The sequence below is a fragment of the Pelophylax lessonae genome, assembly GCF_965119305.1.
Source record: "Pelophylax lessonae genome assembly, chromosome: 1".
NCBI classification, from domain to species: domain Eukaryota; kingdom Metazoa; phylum Chordata; class Amphibia; order Anura; family Ranidae; genus Pelophylax; species Pelophylax lessonae.
In genome coordinates this window covers 10,773,576-10,789,313 of record NC_138768.1, presented here as the reverse complement: position 1 = coordinate 10,789,313, position 15,738 = coordinate 10,773,576, and the positions used below count along the sequence as shown (strand labels likewise).

The 15,738-nt window shown below is 45.0% G+C and overlaps 1 protein-coding gene across 1 annotated transcript in view; it reads right to left on the bottom strand.

The window, feature by feature from the left end:
• LOC309568069 (uncharacterized protein) overlaps window positions 1–15,738 on the bottom strand; it is a gene marked incomplete at its 5' end in the record, with an annotated part of 109,541 nt that overhangs the window by 63,274 nt on the left and 30,529 nt on the right. The window contains 2 exons of the mRNA XM_082273639.1: window positions 799–1,068; window positions 3,160–3,450. Of these exons, the coding sequence (XP_082129765.1) occupies window positions 799–1,068; window positions 3,160–3,450 (561 nt within the window). The remainder of the gene's footprint in view (window positions 1–798; window positions 1,069–3,159; window positions 3,451–15,738) is intronic.

Below are 15,738 nucleotides of genomic sequence, written 5' to 3'. Positions count from 1 at the left end.
CAGCTTTTTTGCTGCCCCCCTGCAAAGTGCTGCTCTAGGCCTGGGCCTTGTTGGCCTAGGCCAAGATACAGCACTGCTTATGGTAATACACTTACCAGAGGCAGCTTATTCTTGAGCCTGTCTCACTCAATATAAGGATGACCTTTTCCTCAAACCACCGGGACTCTGGAATGGACTGACTCCTCTCAATAATGGAAAGAACTCACTCAACATTCCCCGGTGTGCATGAAAATAGAGGATGAGATACACATAGCGTAATCTTGTATAGCTCCAATTTATTAAAACAATCCCCAAGAGACCCTTCCAATATTGCACTCACTTGTAATAAAAAAATATCACAGCATATCACAAGTAATGTGGTTAACCTGTGTCCGGTAATCTCTCCCCGTCTCTAGCGGCTCGCCGCCTGGTACCTAATCGGCTTGCTTCCGGGTGTCAAGCTCAACATGCCTCTTAGTACATTCCTTAGGAAGTCTACTTTCCAAAAAGTGGTAATTTGGGGGGAGGGGGGGGGGGGGTTGTACTGCCCTGCCATTTTAGCCCTTCAAGAATTGAGAGGCAGTGAGAAAGTAAAAGCTGCGTAAATTCACAGTATTTACACCATAGTTTGTAGACGCTATACCTTTTGCGCAAACCAATATAAATACGCTTATTGAGATTTTGTTTGTCGAAGACATGGAGCTAAATATATATATATATATCTCATTGTAATTTTTTTTTTACAAAACTATTATAATTTCCCATTAGCTCATTTTGCAGAGCGCTCTGGGCGCTGCCATATTAAATAATATAATGTACCTGGTGGCAGGAATAGAATAGAGGGAGATGTCTTGGAGCTGACCGCATTTGTCACCTCACAGGAGAATATACCGGATGTTTCTGGATCCCAGCCATCCATAGACAGAGAGGTGGAGTTGTCTTTGTGGGTGACATTATGTAAAATCCTATTCTTCCTCAGAATTGTGAAGTTGAATGGACCATCACCCTTGGCTTGGCATGTGATGGTGACCAGGCATTGGGTTCCATTTTCTTTCTTCTCCTGTTTGAAGACCAGGTCCATCACCGGTGCTGCAGAAAACAAAAATAAAATATCAACAGCAGGTTCAAAACGACATCCCCTGCCGGTAAATAAAGTCTGCAAATATCTTCTTCATTGTGTTTGTGTCCAAGAACCCCGTGCTGCGAATCACTAGGAGTACAATGAACAGCACCACACTGTTGGAGATACAACAGCTTTCAGTTTAGCAGATTAGCTGCAGTTCACAAATAGGACACTAGATGTCGCTAATGCTCAGTGATATGCTATGCATTTCTATGATGTGTTGTAATATCCTGTACACTGTACTGAACTTGTTGGTTATCTCTTCCTGTTCTGTTGTTCTTATTACAATGAGGTGACATCTTTGATTTCTGTGTTATGTTCCAATAAAGAAGCCAGTTCCTGTTTACTCCACAATGTCTGATCTGAATGGACTCCGCTGTACCCAGTGATCACACTCTGCAACACACACCACCTGTGTTCAGGATGGACTCTCACCTTCAGAATAGATCCTACCAAGTCATGTTGTCACGCATTACCCTCTTTGGGGTCACAGACAGGTTTCTCTCAGGTACAGCTTCACTTTTTTCAATCCCCAGTCTAGTACTGCCCCTTTAAGACTCATGATCCCCAGATTTACACTGTAGGTACTCAAGATCAAAAAAGTGCCCACCATAGTGTAGTAAAATTAAATACTTCAATTCTGGACTGAAACCGAAAATTCAGGATGCACTTTTTTTTAATTAAAATTAAATGAATGTGGTTGGTGTTTTTGAAATGAAGTTATTGGAACGCAATTTAGCATCGAAGTCAACAAGGGGATATTTTTGTATTGAAGTCAATGGAACGCAATTTTGTATTGAAGTTAACAGGGTGCGTTTTTGCATTGAAGTCAATAGAAGGCGTATTTGCATTAAAGTTAATGGGACGCAATTTTGTGGGAAGAAAGCTCCTTACATTGGTGATCAGTGGGAAGAATGCTCCTTACATTGGTGATCAGTGAGAAGAATGCTCCTTACATTGGTAGTCAGTGGGAAGAATGCTCCTTACATTGGTGATCAGTGGGAAGAATGCTCCTTACATTGGTGGTCAGTGGGAAGAATGTCCCTTACATTGGTGATCAGTGGGAAGAATGTTCCTTACATTGGTGGTCAGTGGGAAGAATGTCCCTTACATTGGTGGTCAGTGAGAAGAATGCCCCTTACATTGGTGATCAGTGGGAAGAATGCTCCTTACATTGGTGGTCAGTGGGAAGAATGCTCCTTACGTTGATGGTCAGTGGGAAGAATGCTCCTTATATTGGTGGTCAGTAGGAAGAATGCTCCTTACATTGATGGTCAGTGGGAAGAATTTTCCTTACATTGGTGGTAAGTATGTTCCCTACATTGGTGGGAAGAATGCCTTCCTTACATTGGTGATCAGTGGGAAGAATGTTCCTCATTTTGGTGGTCAGTGGGAGAAATTTCCCTTACATTGGTGGTCAGTGGGAGGAATGCTCATTAGGTTAGTGGTCAGTGGGTAGAATGTCCCTATAGGTAGCTGAGATTGTTAGTATCAGTAGTAACTTGTCTTGGTATGACTACGGCCCGATGGCCGAAATACGTTGGCTGTTTTACAACGGTTTCATGTCATTTCAATATAGGTTATTGCCATTTGGTGTTTACTGTCCCTCCAGTGGTTCACAGTACACAGAGGCATCAGCAGCCTTTTAGTCTGAGCACTGGGTGGAGCTGAGCAAAGGAATGTAGCAGCACCACTACCCTTTTGTGTCAATGCAACACATCCCATTGGAAGAGTGAACCCAGTCTTAGGCTTCTAATGCTTGCTAAGCCTATGGTGTTGCAGAGTGCAAGGTGCTGGGGGGCAAAGAGGAATTGCTTAGTGGAACCATGCTTACACCAGGGAGCAAACCTGCAGGAGCAAAGAATAGGAACAGCGTAAGAGAGTAAAAAGCTTATTAGAACCTCAATAGTGAAGTGGGGATGGGGGGGGGGGGGGGCTGGGCTACCAATAGTGATTTTTTTATAAGTTGATCGGAGTTTAGCTTTAGGTTCCAGTTTTGTTCCCTCTGCTAACCTCCCCCCCATGTGTCATGACTGCCACCCATATACCAGACTCACCCAACACCCAAAGATGGATCTGTCCCTTCAAGGTGAAGTTCACTTTGTACTCAAAGGTCCCATTGTCCTTCTTTCTTAGTTGAGTCAGCAGAAATGTCCCATTGTGTTGGTAGAAACGGCCACGTTGGGTGTATGGATACCGTACTTCGCAGTCACCATGACATGACACTACAACGTCTCCACTGACTAAACTCAAGTCATAAACTGTGTAATTATCCATCTTCACTCCAGGAAAGAACACAGATGAGCCGATTGCTGCTTGTAGACGGTGAGTCTCCATACCTTCACCTCCTGCAGAGATAAGGAAGAGAACAGATATTTCAGTGTTTGGTGGATGCTGAAGAGTTAAAGCTGAACAAATATAAAACACAAACTAATGCAGCTCTGTAACCATTACGTTTTTAACGCAAGCAATGCAAATACCGAGAGCTACCACAAGTACAAGCTGGATTTCGAGGAGGTACCCAAACTAGAGATCAAATTGCCAACATTCACTAGATCAGTGATGGCAAACCTTGGCACCCCAGATGTTTTGGAACTATATTTCCCATGATACTCAACTACACTGCAAAGTGCATGAGCATCATGGAAAATGTAGTTCCAAAACATCTGGGGTGCCAAGATTCGCCATCACTGCACTAGATCATGGAGAAAGCAAGGAAGTTCCAGAAGAACAAAAAGATGTGGCAAATAGTGAAAGAAATGGGAAAACCCAACCACCTTACCGGTCTTCTGAAAAACCTGTGTGAAAGTAAAGAAGCAACAGCTAGAACAGAACATGGAACAACTGACTGGTTCAAAATTGAGAAAGGAGAGCGGCAAGGATGTATATTGTCACCCTACTAACTTAACCACTTCCCGCAAACTGACGGATCTGTACGTCGGCTTGAAGTTGTTGTACCGGGGTGATGCCTGCAGCTGCAGGCATCACCCCGGTATTGTTCTTTAGAGCCGGCGGTTGGCTTTCTAATGATTGGCCGTTATCACAGGTAGTGGAAGCGGACCTCCCCCCAATTCTCCAGCCACCGTCCGCAGCTCTGCCCGGGTCTCCTGTCCCACCGGGAGACCTGAGCAGCCAGGTCCGCCGGCTGGTTAGAGTCCCGAAGGAAGCTGGATTTGGCTTCGATTGGGTCTCCGATCAAATAACCTGGAAGAGACGTCACCGGGCCACTTCCGATTTTAAAAAAGTGACAGTATTCAAAAATGCCGATTTCCCCCCTCCATAAAGAGTACCTGTCACTGCCTATTACTGAGGTTTACATTTTCTCACAGCAATAAAAGTGATCAGATTGTATTTATTTTTATTTTTTTTTAAAGGAACAGTGATAAAATTAACAAAAAAAAATAAATAGGAAAAAAAAATAAAAAATTTTAAAGCGCCCCTGTCCCCATGAGCTCGCGCACCAAGGAAAACGCATACACAAGTCGCTCCCGCAAATGTAACTCGAAACTGGTAACCGTTTGAAATTTTTAAAGAGTCGCCTATAGAGTTTAAGCATTGTAGTTTGTGGGCATTCCACGGGGGGGCGCAATTTTAAACCGTAACATGTTAGGGATCCATTTACTCGGCATGACATCATCTTTCACGATGTGTAAAAAAAATTGGGCTAACTTTACTGTTTATTTATTTATTTTTATTCAGTGAAGTGTATTTTTTTCCAAAAATTGCATTTGAAAGACCGCTGTGCAAATACTGCGTGACAAAAAATATATTGCAACGACCGCCATTTTAGTCTCCAGAGTCTTTGCTAAAAAAATATATATATATATAATGTTTGGGGGTTCCAAGTAATTTTCTAGCAAAAAATACTGATATTAACTTGTAAACAACAAGTGTCAGAAATAGGCCTGGTCAGGGGCGTAACTACAGGGGTTGCAATTGCAACCGGGCCCCATGCTCCTGGAGGCCTGTGCGGCTCCCCTGTACACCTGGATAGGAGGGGCAGCGGGGGCAGCATGTAGAGAAATCACTGTCCTCCTTTTTCCTCCTGTAGCTGCAGGAGGAAAATGGAGGAGATTGGTTCCTCTGTATGCTGCCCCCGCCACTCCTCCTATCCAGTTCACTTGTGTTCTGCGGTCTCTGGGCCCCTGTGTGCTCCCCCCCCCCCCCACACTGTGCTCCCTTCCCTCTCCTGCCAGCTGCTGCAGGGGATGTGTCACAATAGAGAACCAGGAAGGAGTCGGTAAATATGTAATTTACCAGCTCCTTCCTTTTCTGAATGGGCAGAGTCATAGTCAGTCACATTGTAAAAAATAAAATAAAATGATAAAAAATAATACAATTAAAATACCAAAAAATAAAAACTACGACCCATCCCTTCTTGTCAAGGCCACACCCTTCCTGTTTCAGACCCGCCCTGTCATATGTAAACCCCACCCCTTCCTCTTCAGGCTCCACCTCTTCCTCTCTGTACATTAAAAGTGGGTACAAAGTGCCTACTTGTATATTTTGTTGTTTTGTATGGGTACGTCGGTTTGTGGGAGCGTTCCTGGTGGCTGGCGCGTGCTCCTGGGGTCCCCCACTAGGCAGAGGGGATGCCAATCCACGGGACCAGCGGCCACAATTGCCGCCGGGGATCCGCGATCGCTCCCTGCTGAGAGAGAAGGATGGTCTGATGTTGTAAACACAGCAGACCGTTGTTCTCTCTGGAATGATCACAAAGTGCCTGTGATCCTCCTATTTAGAATCACAGGTCTCTGTGTTCATTTCACAGACCTCTCCCCCATACAGTTAGAAAACACCCCGTAGGCTCACACTAAACCCTTTGATCACCCCTTCCCTGCCAGTGTCATTATTACAGTGACATTGCATATGTTTAGCACTGATTACTGTAGTAATGTCACTGGTCCCCACAAAAGTGTCAAAAATGTCAGTCAGTGGTCCGATCTGTCCGCCGCAATGTCGCAGCCCCGCTAAAAATCGCTGATCGCCGCTATTACTAGTAAAAAAAATAAAATAAATAAAAATGACAAATCTTTCCCCTAGTTTGTAGACGCGATAAACTTTTGTGCAAACCAATCAAAATACACTTATTGGGATTTTTTATTTTATCAAAAATATGTAGCAGAATACAAATTGGCCTAAAATGATGAACATTTTTGATTTTTCAATTTTTTTATGGGAATCTTATATATCAGAATGTGAAAAACAATATTTTTTTTGTTGCTCTTTTTTCGTTTTTTTTAGCGCAATAAATAAAAATCGCACAGGTGATCAAATACCACCAAAAGAAAGTTCTATTTGTGGGAAAGAAAGCACATTAATTTCTTTAGGGTACAGTGTTGCACGACAGCGCAATTGTCCTTTAAATTAATGCAGTTCTGAATCGCAAAAAATGGCCTGGTCATTAAGGGAGAAAATCTTCCAGGGCTGCGGGCATGGTGCACAGGCTGCGGGCATAGTGCAGGGGATGCAGGGGCTGTGGGCATGGTGCAGGGGCTGCGGACATGGAACAGGAGATGCAGGGGTTGCGGGCATGATGCAGGGGCTGCGGGCATGGTACAGGAGATGCAGGGCTGTGGGCAGCATGGTACAGGAGATACAGTGCTGTGGGCATGATACAGGCATGGTACAGGAGATGCAGGGCTGTGGGCAGCATGGTACAGGAGATGCAGTGCTGCGGGCAGGGTACAGGCATGGTACAGGAGATGCAGGGTTGTGGGCAGCATGGTACAGGAGATGCAGTGCTGTGGGCATGGTACAGGAGATACAGTGCTGCGGGCATGGTACAGGCATGGTACAGGAGATGCAGGGCTGTGGGCAGCATGGTACAGGAGATGCAGTGCTGCGGGCATGGTACAGGAGATGCAGGGCTGTGGGCAGCATGGTACAGGAGATGCAGTGCTGCAGGCATGGTACAGGAGATGCAGGGCTGTGGGCAGCATGGTACAGGAGATACAGTGCTGCAGGCATGGTACAGGAGATGCAGTGCTGCAGGCATGGTACAGGAGAAGCAGTGCTGCAGGCATGGTACAGGAGATGCAGGGCTGTGGGCAGCATGGTACAGGAGATACAGTGCTGCAGGCATGGTACAGGAGATGCAGGGCTGTGGGCAGCATGGTACAGGAGATACAGTGCTGCAGGCATGGTACAGGAGATGCAGTGCTGCAGGCATGGTACAGGAGATGCAGTGCTGCAGGCATGGTACAGGAGATGCAGTGCTGCGGGCATGGTACAGGAGAAGCAGTGCTGCAGGCATGGTACAGGAGATGCAGTGCTGCAGGCATGGTACAGGAGATGCAGTGCTGCAGGCATGGTACAGGCATGGTACAGGAGATGCAGGGCTGTGAGCAGCATGGTACAGGAGATACAGTGCTGCAGGCATGGTACAGGAGATGCACGGCTGTGGGCAGCATGGTACAAGAGATGCAGGGCTGCGAGCATGGTACAAGAGATGCAGGGCTGCGGGAATGGTACAGGAGAACCTGCACCTGCTGCGGAGGAGTCTCACTTACCTTGAGGTGCCGCCATTACATCACCGTGCATGCGCCGCCTGCCCGGGAATAGCTGAACGTGTAGGCATAAACCACTGTTGTTTATACGGATGCACCAGATAGAGGTTATCCAATGGCGGCTTCGGTGTGCTCTGGTCCCAGCTGAAGCCTGATAAGGAGAAATGCGTCGGGGGAGTAGCCACGCCGTCACGCCACACCATGTGTTCCGCATTGCAGGCAGTCACGTTCGGTACACTTGGAACCATTGTTTATGCCCAGTTCCTTCCATTTGCCATGTAATTGTGTTTCTTTTTTAATAAAGGATAATGCACTATTGGCACTTTATATGTTTTGTTATGGTGGAGATACATTAGAGTACAGTATCGCCAGCCACATCGGTGAGTTGGATATGGTGGGGTGGAGAAACATTCAGCCCACGCATTGAAGCCGCCATTGGATACCTATACCTGGTGCATCCAGTGGTTTATGCCTACCCTCTACATACCTCTGGTAAGAAGTTTGCACTACCACCGAGGTGTCACCTTACTTGATTTCATTTGTTCAGGCGTGGAAAGTGCCGATTCACCAATAAGGATCACTGTTTAGTGTTATCTGGTAAGAGGCTATTTCTTCTATTTCACCCTCACATATCGGTCTAAGATTAGCAAGATTGAAGATCTAATATTGATGGAAGCTTGCTCTTTGGCTATTTGAGATTATCTGGATCAATTGGAGGACTTTATATATATTTTTTCACGATTGTTATAAATTATATGTTTTTGCATAAAGAATTTTCACATATGGTTTTTCACACTGTTTGAAGATCACCATAATATTTGGGTCATCCCAGATGTCATATGTTTAATATTTATGATTGTGTTGAGTGCACTATACCTTTTTTCACATTTATTTTCCCCATTTCGGTGCTGCCGCATAATTGTATGGTTAGCGCACCCTATTTTCTTTCACAAGTATTAACCAGTGCAATGGATCTAGGGTTTCTTTTTTTCATGCGGGGGGGGGGGGGGGGGCGGCCAAAAGCAAAGTGCCGGCCTAGGCCTAAATACAGCAGTGGTTACCGTATTATCACTCAATGGGATCAGTCAGGGACTGCGGTGCAAACATCTTTGTGATGAGTTCCAGGGTCTGAAAACCATTAGAAGGGGGCTCTACTCTCTCTGTTGGGCTTTTAATTTATTTTATATTACGGACATATTGCAACCAGACGAGGGAACACCCTAGGGTGGCTTTGAAAATCCAAAAGTCCAAACTTGGGAACAGAGCTATGGTGTGGTGATTGCACTGCATTTAACCACTTTACCACCGGAGGATTTTCCTGCTCAACATCCAGGCCACTTTTTGCAACTTGGCACTGCGCGACTTTAACTGACAATTGCGCGGTCATGCAACGCCGTACCCAAACGAAATTTACATCCTTTTTTTCCCACAAACCGAGCTTTCTTTTGGTGGTATTTGATCACCTCTGCACTTTTCATTTTTTTTCGATATTAATAAAAAAAGAACAAAAATTTGACATTTGACATTTTCTATTTTGACAGTTAAAAAATATCCAATATATTCAATTTTTGGCATATATTTAGGCCAAAATGTATTTAGCTACATGTCTTTGACAAAAAAATCCTCAATGAGCGTATTTTTAACCACTTTAAGACCGGAAGATTTTACCCCATTCCTGACCAGGCCATATTTTGCGATTCCGCACTGCGTTACTTTAACGGACAATTGCGCGGTCGTGCGACGCTGTACCCAAATTAAATTGAATGTCCTTTTTTCCCCCACAAACAGAGCTTTCTTTTGGTGGTATTTGATCACCTGTGCGTTTTTAATTTTTGAAAAAAGAGCGACAACTTTGAAAAAAAAAAACAATATTTTTTACATTCTGATATATAACATTTCCCCCCCCCCCCCCCCCAAAAAAAAAATTTAAAAATCAAACTTTTTTTAACATTTTAGGCCAATTTGTTTTCTGCTACATATTTTTGGTAAAAAAAAAAAATCACAATAAGCGTATTTTGATTGGTTTGCGCAAAAGTTTACTAACTACGGGAAAGATTTGTCATTTTTATTGTTTATTTTTTTTTACTAGCAATGGCGGCGATCTGGGATTTTTTTTTTTTTTGCGGGACTGCGACATTGCTGCGGACAGATCGGACCCCTAACTGACATTTTTGACAATTTTGGGGGTACCAGCGAAATCACTACAGTAATCAGTGCTATAAATATGCACTGTTACTGTAATAATGACACTGGCAGGGAAGGGGTTAACTTTATTGGTGATCAAGGGGTTAAATGTATGCCTCATGCTTACTGACGTGTGTGGGGGGAGGAAGTTGTGTGACACAGACACAGATCGCAGGTTCAGCTATGCTGAATCCTGTAATCTGTCCCTGTCTGTCACATAGGAGATCCACCCGCTTTGTTTACACAAGTGGGTGGATTTCCACACTCGATCCCCGACGATCGGGGAAGAGCAGCGGTGATCACCGCCTCTCCTCCCCTGGCCCGACTCCCGCTGTGTCTGAATACAGCGGGAGCGAGCCTCCGGCGGCGCGCACGCGCCGCTGAGAGAGGGGAGAGTCTACTGACGTAGGTCTACGTCGCCAGACGTTAACGAACCACTTTGCCGCAGTAGCAGCTCAGTGACCAGTGGCAAAGTGGTTAAATGATATGAAATCTCGATCACAAAAACCTTCTACGATCCTTAACATGCTTGTGTCATTCAACATCTCACTGCAGCTTTCGAAACTATAATCCCTGACATGATGTTCTTTTATTCAGGCATTTGCTGTTATGGGGTGACAACAATCTGAACTTGTCTCCCAATTTTTCTCTGGCATTTTTACCCTGTCACATGGGACTTCCAATGAAGACTACAAGTGGTGGGGGAATGAGGATGCGAGGGGTAAAGATTAGGTAGAGGCCGGGGTAGCCCTCAGACCTATCAGGGAGAGATATCAGTCAGATTACCAATTTATAGATTTGGGGAGCCTCCACTTCTTAAGAGGTCTCTTTCCGCCTCTTTGGGGGAAGAAATATGAATAGGTCATAGGATGTACGCCTTTTTTATATTTGTAATAGTCTATATATAGTGTATTGCATGAGATTTAAATGTTTTTTTCTACTTTTGCTTACTTATTTTATGAATGTTGTCTCGGTTTTTATTGTGGTGTATTTTATCTGTGCATTTTTTTTTCTAAAATGAATAAAAAATAATTTACGAGAATCTTTTTTCTTAACAGAAAGGATTCTTGAACGTCTTAAGATTCTGTTCCACAGCTCAGTCATGTAATGAGGTCACACTGGGCGTTGGTGACTTCCTGAACAGAGACGTGTTATTTCCAGATAGTGAAGTGTACAGCGAGGCTGGAAAGTCCCTGAGACAGAGCACACACGAAGCACGAAGAGTCCTGACTACTACCTGAATTCTGCTTCACAACAGAGAGCCAAACCTACCCCATGGATTACCAGCACCATCACCTATCAGGGATTCTACAACTGCTCCTCCAAGGGGCCCCATACAATTCTCAGCCTTTGGATCTTATAGAAAAATTGTTCTTATGGATTTATGGGATTTTTTTGTCATCTGCGTCCCATGTGGTCCTCAAGAACTGACCAGCTTTTTACCCAAAACACACCATAATGGAACACCTGGATGACTACAGTCACCCCAATTCCAACTGCTACCTCAGCTATTTTTTGCTTGTACTCTGGAATATTTTTGTTTTTTGGGGGGTTAACTGGGTGTCATTGATGGAGCTATGAAGGTAAGTGGCGAAATGATGGTCAATGGCACAATATGGAACCCAAGAAGGCCTCATATAAAAAGGAACATCTGGACATTAACTACCCAGGATTTTTATTGGTAGAGCCAAGATGAGTCCAAAACTTGTGTCTATATTTGTCCATATTTTTCACCACAAATCGAGCCAAGAGTAGGATTGTTTGCACTGCCTACCAATTAACTTTTGTTGCATTTGATCTTGTGTCATCTGAACATGTTTCAACCACTGGGAACTGGAGGAAAGATAGTTAGGCTGTGGGGCCAATACTTTACAACAGGTCCTCCTTGGGGTTCTATACAATCCTCGGCCTCTGGATCTTTTCGAAAAATTGTCCTGTATAGCCGTCAAGAACCACCTAACCTTATACCAGTCACATATAGAGATGACATATCTGGTTAACTACAACCCCCTCCAAAATCCTATTCTTCCATCTACACGATCAGATTATCGAACGATCTGTCGTCCGTTTTTTGTGGCATGCTAGTCTGATGTGGAAAGTGAAGAGGTTATTTTCATACGAATTTTCCCGTACGACAGAATTCAACTTCAGAAGTGATGTCATGTGTTGGATTGATTTGTATGTGTTCTTTCGTCTCTGAGCATGCCTAGTCTTGCTCTTAAAGAGGTTGTAAACTCGTTTTTTTTTTTATTTACACCCTGCAAGAGAAAGACATAATGAGCTAGTATGCATCGCATACTAGCTCATTATGCAATACTTACCTTAGAACGAGCCCCCGCCGTGCCGCTCACTCACCTCTATGACGGGTGACATGTCCAGTCGCCCGTCTTCCGGGATCGCGGCATCCGGCCATCTGATTGGCCGGAGCCGCGGTGACGTCACTCCCGCGCACGCGAGCCGACAGTCACGGCACGGGACTCTGAAGGAACGGCACGATCGGCCGTTCCTTCAGAGCGCATGCGCCAGTGACGTCACTGGCGGCATGTAAGGTAAATATCTCCTAAACGGTACATGTTTAGGAGATATTTACAGTACCTATAGGTAAGCCTTATCATAGGCTTACCTATAGGTACAAGTTGTAGAGGAGGGTTTACTTCCTCTTTAAGATTTTTTTTCAGTCAAAATCTGAAAATCGGACGTTGGTTTGACAAAAATTTTATAGCCTGCACATCAGGATTTTGGCATCCAAAAAGTCGGAGTCGGCTGTTGAAAGCACCATACTAACAATCCGAAAATCGGCAGATCGGTCGTCGGACAAATTTTCCCTACAGAATTTCTTATCGTGTGTACGGGCCTTTAGTCTCAAGAATTATACAGTGCCACGTTACAGGTGGCATGTAGCCCACAGGGGTACCCTCATGATAGGATGGATTTTAGTCAGGCCACGTTCTAGCTGGCCTGTAGCCCACAGTGGTACCCAAGTGATAGGGTGGATTTTAGTCAGGTCCCATTCCAGCTGGCTTATAGCCCACAGCAGCAGAGCCCCAGTGATAGGGTGGATTTTTAATCAGGCCATGTTTCAGCTGGCTTCTAGCCCAAAACAGTGGTGCCCCAGCGATAGGGTGGATTTTAGTCAGGCCCCATTCCAGCTGGCTTGTAGCCCACAGTAGTGCCCCAGTGATAGGGTGGATTTTTAATCAGGCCATGTTTCAGCTGGCTTCTAGCCCAAAACAGTGGTGCCCCAGTGATACGCTGAATTTTAGGCAGGCCGCGTTTCAGCTGGCCTTTATCCCACAGACCAATGACTGGGCAGATTCTAGTCAGGCCACATTCCAGCTGGCTTCTAGCCCACAGCAGTGCCCCAGTGATAGGGCAGACATTAGTCAGGTCACATTTCAGAGGGTTTCTAGCCCACAGCACTGCCCTTATGACTGGGTGGATTTTAATCCGGCCCATTTCAGCTAGCCTCTATCCCACAGTGGTTCCCCAGTGATAGAGCAGATTTTGGTTAGGCCATATACAAGCTGGCCTTTAACCAACAGCAAGTCTCCAATAATAGGCCATGTTCCTCCTGGACTCCAGCCCATGGCCTTGCCCCAGTAATGGGGTGACTTTTAGTCAGGCCACATTCTACCTGGTCTCTATCCGATAGTAGTTCACCAGTGATGGAGCTGATATTAGTCAGGTCACGTTTCAGCTGGCCTCTAACTCACAGCACTACTCCACTGACTGGGCGAATTTTAGTCAAGCCACGTTCCAGTTGGCCTGTAGCCAACAGCAGTGCCCTAATATTGGGGTGGATTTTAGTCTACCTGACCTCTAGCCCACATCACTGTCCCCATGATTGAGTGGATGGATTTTAGTCAGGCCATGTTTTAGCTACCCTTTAGCCCACAGCATTACCTATATAACGGGGCATCTTCAGTCAGGCAGGTTTTGTTCTTTAGACCTCTAGCACCTTCTAAGCAGGGGACCATAGCAGTGCTAGTGAGTATGCCTGCAGACCACAATGATTTGGAGGTGCCACAAAACAGAGTGAAGGCTTAGCTACATGTTCTAGTGTAGGTAGCCATAAATCTTACCATAGCATAAGTCCACCAACTGTGTACCCAGCTGAAGACACCTCATTACTCCATAAAGAGTCAGTCTCTATTATCTGGAACCCCTGCATTACACTGGCTCTATACAGCCCCCTCACTAATTGCAACCCTTCTGTGCTCTAAGAAACTATCGTCCAGTATCCCTTTGTGCTACAGAACCTCCACCTTTTCCTTCCTGACTTCATACAGCCTTTCACATTATCTGCAACCCTTCTGTGTTCTAATGCCTCGTACACACGATCAGATAATTGGACGACTTATCGTTTGCATTTTCTTGCATGATACTAGTATCGAATTCAACAATGCGTACTAAACGTGTGATTTTTTTTTCGTACGATTCTGGAAAAGCTTCCTGGTTGCGTAGCTACGTATCGGAAAGTGCAAAACGAAAACAATGGCAGCCAGGCTTTTCCCGGGTTATTTTTGGGTTTCTGATCAGGCGTAGTCTTTGTCTATCAATTTGTAGCGCACGCATACTGTACTGATTAAACTATTGCCGTTCGCTAGGCTATTGTACGACAAGTTTTCACGTTCATCCCTTCGGATTTTGTTAGACGAAATGTCATGATCGGCTGTTGAAAGCTGTGTACTAACGATCAGATTATCGTGTGATCAGATTATCGTGTGATCAATTCGAAAATCGATTTTTTTTTTTTGTACGATTATCTGATCGTGTGTACGAGCCATAAGGCCGGCCATAGGCATTTTAAATCTCAACTGGTTCAGCAGGAACTGGCCGAGATTCAAATCATGTATGGGTAGGCTGAATGTACCTAAGTTCATCAATAAACTTGGGTACAACCAGCCTTTCAGATTTTACACGCAATTATTGCGTCTATTATAGCCAATCGCAATAATCACTGTGTTCCCACAGCTTCCCAAGTCTCCCCACTGGGAGAATAAAATGGCCCCGCAGGAGGGATTCCCCCATCAACACTGTCAGTCTAGATGGGGAAATCAAATGATTTTCTTATCTTCCACCCGTGGTGGTAGAAAAAGAAAATCGCTCTGTCTATGGGCGACCTGAGAAACGTCTCTGTTATCCAGAAACCCTGCAGCAATATCTTCAACCTTTCTGTGCTCCAAAAACTTTTCCCTATTATCTATGACCCCTTCATACTACATAAACCTTCCCAGCCTCCCACCGACACCAACGATGGGGCACTATTCCTTCCACTGACACCAACAATGGGGCACTATTCCTCTCATTGACACCAACAATGGGGCACTATTCCTCCCATTGACACCAAAAATGGGGCACTATTCCTCTCATTGACACCAAAAATGGGGCACTATTCCTTTCACTGACACCAACAATGGGGCATTATTCCTCCCATTGACACCAAAAATGGGGCACTATTCCTTTCACTGACACCAACAATGGGGCATTATTCCTCCCATTGACACCAACAATGGGGCACTATTCCTCCCATTGACACCAAAAATGGGGCACTATTCCTCCCATTGACACCAAAAATGGGGCACTATTCCTTTCACTGATACCAGCAATGGGGCATTATTCCTCCCATTGACACCAACAATGGGGCACTATTCCTCCCATTGACACCAAAAATGGGGCACTATTTCTTTCACTGACACCAACAATGGGGCACTATTCCTTTCACTGACACCAACAATGGGGCATTATTCCTCCCACTCACACCAACAATGGGGCACTATTCCTCCCGTTGACACCAACAATGGGGCACTATTCCTCCCATTGACACCAACAATGGGGCACTATTCCTCCCATTGACACCAACAATGGGGCACTATTCCTCCCATTGACACCAACAATGGGGCACTATTCCTCCCATTGACACCAACAATGGGGCACTATTCC